This window comes from Vicia villosa, linkage group LG3 (assembly GCF_029867415.1).
Source record: "Vicia villosa cultivar HV-30 ecotype Madison, WI linkage group LG3, Vvil1.0, whole genome shotgun sequence".
In the NCBI taxonomy this organism is placed as follows: domain Eukaryota; kingdom Viridiplantae; phylum Streptophyta; class Magnoliopsida; order Fabales; family Fabaceae; genus Vicia; species Vicia villosa.
The window spans coordinates 25902269-25906320 of NC_081182.1; the positions used below are offsets into that span (position 1 = coordinate 25902269).

At 31.4% G+C, this 4052-nt stretch overlaps 1 protein-coding gene across 1 annotated transcript; it reads right to left on the minus strand.

Moving 5' to 3' along the window:
- Positions 1–632: 632 nt before the first annotated feature.
- On the minus strand, positions 633–3429 carry LOC131655213 (serine/threonine-protein kinase STY13-like). Its single transcript, XM_058925104.1, has 6 exons — positions 3223–3429; positions 1967–2257; positions 1529–1812; positions 1203–1429; positions 963–1105; positions 633–865 (listed from the first exon to the last, which is right to left on the minus strand). The coding sequence occupies exons 1-6, from the start codon at positions 3427–3429 to the stop codon at positions 674–676; spliced, it is 1344 nt and encodes a 447-aa protein (XP_058781087.1). The 3' UTR covers positions 633–673.
- Between the last annotated feature and the right edge of the window lie 623 nt (positions 3430–4052).

The following is a 4052-nucleotide window of genomic DNA, read 5'->3' on the forward strand; positions in this document are numbered from 1 at the left end:
ATTGGACCAAATCCAATTGGAGAGCCACGTGCTAGGAAACTGCCAGAACACCCTCTGTTAGGGCTAAGTCAGCAGGTGGCTCACGTTCTGGGTGAGCATGGCGCAAGGTTCGAAGGTGGTTGACCGAATCCTTCGCTGTTGTTTTGACCATGTGGTCTTTGCACGTGGCCACTTCGTAAGGGTCACTGGGAGTCGTTGGGCTTAAGCAGATTGGGCATGCTCGGCCCAAAGGTTAGCGTTGGGCCTGCTCGGCCCAGTCCGGAACACCAAATATTCTATCTCGTACAACATGGTAGGTCTTACCACAGTTTGATAAAATTTCCCCTTCATCTTGAATAGTACTTTTGCATCACATAAAACCTCTGAAACTCTCCTCCATTTCATTCACCAGACTTGAATTTAATGGTGTTCATTCCCTTCTATTTCTCGATCATTTTGACTCATCGATTTTTAAAAAAGATAGTATATAAAAATGTGTGACTCTTATCACACTTATCTCTAAAATGATAAATATTTATCGTGACATGCCAGTAAAGTAAAACTTTTTAAATCGGTATTACACATCAATTAATTTCCAAAACAAAATATTGTTAATAAATAAACATAAAAACATACGTTTGATTATTCTCCCTTCCAATAAACAAATAGTTTATTTGATTTCCTCTCTAATACACTATTTTGAAAATTGAAGAACCCTATTGTAATAGCTTTTAAGAATACGACTAATTATATCAAAAGATGGTCTAGTGGAAGGATTTCCATCCCAACAAAGCCGTATAACATCAATCAATTCTCCCAACTGCTCACCATCATCCCTTGAAGGAAGCATAGGTCGCAACTTACCCTCTACAACTTCCATAGCAATCTAAAAATATACATAAATAATTAATATGTTACAAAAAAAAAAAAGATATTAAAACAAAAATATGATCAATATGATGATAAATTGATAATGATGATACCTTGGCAGGACCATATTCTGTCTCAATATAAGGATGTTTTCCTGTTAAAAGCTCATTCAATATAACTCCAAAACTGTATACATCACATTTTTCATTATATGGCTCACATCGTATCACTTCTGGTGACATATAGACATATGTTCCTGAAAACATAATTAATATATTATATATTCAAATTTTGACAAAAAAAAATTCATCTACAAATTTTACAAATTAATTTATATTTTTTGTTAAACTTGCCTGTTTCTCCAGTAAGAGCCATTTCACCATCTCCTAAAAAACGAGCATGTCCAAAATCAGCAACTCTAACATGCAAATTAAAGTCCAAGAAAATGTTGCTGGGCTTCAAATCACGGTGAACAATCTTGGGCTTTTGTTCATGAAGATATTGCATAGCTTGGGCTATTTCTAAAGCCCGTAGCACTCTTTCTTTCAGAGGAGGAAGTGGCACAATTCTATCTCTACGCCTTTTATTACAGAATAAGTTAGTTAATTAGTAACTCATTAATAAACTATTAGTGTATTAATTAACTAAGTAATTATTAATTAGTTAAATCTCTTAATACCTTTTTCCAGGACCATAAAGCCATTCCTTGAGTGTGGTGTTTAGAAATTCTGTAACAACCCATGCATGATTGGGAGGGTTTAGACATGCACCCATTAGATTAAGTACAAATCTGTGCCGTTGTTTTGAGAGAGTTTCAACTTCTTGAGCAAAGAATTCGACACCGTTTGCATTTGTTCGAAAGAATTCAGGTGAAATGCATTTCACTGCTACATCAAATCCACGCCATGTTGCTCGGTAGATGTCTGCTGTGGTTCCTTGTCCTATTTTATCTTCCAACTGAATCTGCTCAAATTGTTTTGCATTATAATATACGTTAGTCTTATATCTCTCTGGTCTATCTCTAATCTATATAATATATCAGATATATTAATTATTCAATAAATTTAAAAAATAAATCTTCTCTTATAAATATAATTAGACAGAGTATAGTACTGACCTCGGTTGGGTTGATATACCATCCATTGATTTTGGCTTGATCGATGATGGCCTCTAGATTGGGGTGGTGCTGGTGGATAGGAGTGGGAAGTTGAGGACTATTGATAATGGAGGAGACATTGTAAGGTGATTGTTGGAGTTCACCTTTGGTGTGAATAATTTGTTCTAAGATTCCATTCTCTTGTGCTATTTGGAGGCAGTACCTTAAATAATCTTGTGTCCTTTCCATTCTTTTTCTATACATTACTCTCAGTTCTGCTTGCTTTTGCACCTCCTTTTCCATATCTGCTACCTACTTGTGCCACAAAAGTGGGGTCAATTAGGAGTAGGCATGTAAAAAAATTCCATAAGGGGGTATTTTAAGAAATTCGCAAGGGGTGTAAATTTGGAATTTGGAGGGAAAAAATTTACATCAAAAATAGCAAAATAAAAGGAAATCCGGCCCATATAGCAACATTTCAGCCTTACTGGTTTATTTTGTCAGGCTGAAATACCGAGAAATTGCGTGTTAAAAAGTTTACTTCATACCCAACAATTATACTTATACTCCCAAAAACATAATCTATTAAAAACACCGTTCCTTTTAATAAATTAAAATATTTTATAAAAATTACAAATCAAATTTTCAGAAATTTATAAAAACAAACTATTCACATGAATAAGAAAAGATCATATAAAAAATTATTTTTTAAAACTTCAAATAAAATATTTAATTTTTCTATTTATTTAGAGTGACAAACAAAATTTTTCAATTTAACTACACTATCTATGTTTACTTTATACTAAATTTGATTTAGAGTGACATATTTTATAGGACATTGTAAATCTTTTTTTATTTTAATTTATTTTTTATTGAATTTTTTCAATAACAAAATTTCAGTTGAAATATTTATAATAAATTTTTTCATTTATATCTTAACTAGAGATTTTAGATTTGAATCCAACCCTAAAAATAAAATAGTGTTTAAAATTTTTTGAATGAGAGCTTTGATCAATTCATAAAAATAAAATTAAAAAGAATGTTTTCTATATGTAAAAATTTATTTAGTTTACCTACATAATTTCAAAGAGATGTCCAATATTAACAATTTCCAAGACTATTTTGCTTTAGTTTGCAATATTTTAAATTTTAATTAGTTTACTTAGATTATTTCAAAGAGATGCCCAACGTTAACAGTTTCCATTACTATTTTGCTTAGTGTTTCATAAAAAAATATATTGAAAGGATCACTAAATTATTATTACAAGAATATATACCTTGACTTCCAAACTCTCATAACGCTGTTGGAGCTGATGTTGTTGCACCGTTGATGTAGTTGATGCCACCGTCTTCACGCTGGTGAACCCTCGACAACAACCACCGCCCGAAAACGGGCTAAGCGGCTCTTGCTTCCTCCTCGAATTCGACTTTGATGACTGCCTAGACAGACTCTTCTGAGTTTGAGGACTGTTTCTCATGCTCATTTTTTTCTCTCCTTATCCTGCAAAGTTATGCAAGTTTAAATTTCTTTACGAGGATGCAATATAGAGATATAGTGAAACATAAATGGAGTTAGTGGTTTAACCTTTGTACCGTTCTCATTTTGGTGCCGAAATAGCACACGACAATTATGACGGACTTTGTGATGAACATTGAAGAAACCAATATGATGATTGGTACGCAAATTGCATTCCGTCGTTTTCACGTTCAAATAACAATACTTTATCATGGACGACAGGGTTGTGCTGTTTACTATTCTTTCTCATAATATTTAAGTATTATATTTTCATTAAAAAAAGCGTCCAAAATAATATTTTTCAGTTTTAAACAACTTAATTTTTATTTTCCAATTCTAAATTAATGTTACGGTCATCATCGTGGATATGGATATATTTGTTGAGTTATGAAATATCATTTCGTAAAATTATATTCTCAAGATTATTCTTTTTAGGATTAATATTTTTATCTGTGTTTGGCAAAAATCAAATTTCTTGATAATATTTATAAAATTATTTAATTTAATAAATAATAAAATAAATAAATAAATAAATATGAATAATAATAATAATAAATTAAAATTAATTAAATTTTATTCCCACAAGAATGT

What these genes read in the sequence shown, in the direction of transcription:
- LOC131655213 (XM_058925104.1), bottom strand. Translation starts at nt 3,429, where the DNA reads ATGAGCATGAGAAACAGTCCTCAAACTCAGAAGAGTCTGTCTAGGCAG. An exon ending in ATGAGAGTTTGGAAGTCAAG is followed by an intron (nt 2,258 to 3,222) that starts GTATATATTCTT and finishes TGGCACAAGTAG; the next exon opens with GTAGCAGATATGGAAAAGGA. An exon ending in GGCTCTTACTGGAGAAACAG is followed by an intron (nt 1,106 to 1,202) that starts GCAAGTTTAACA and finishes TTATGTTTTCAG; the next exon opens with GAACATATGTCTATATGTCA.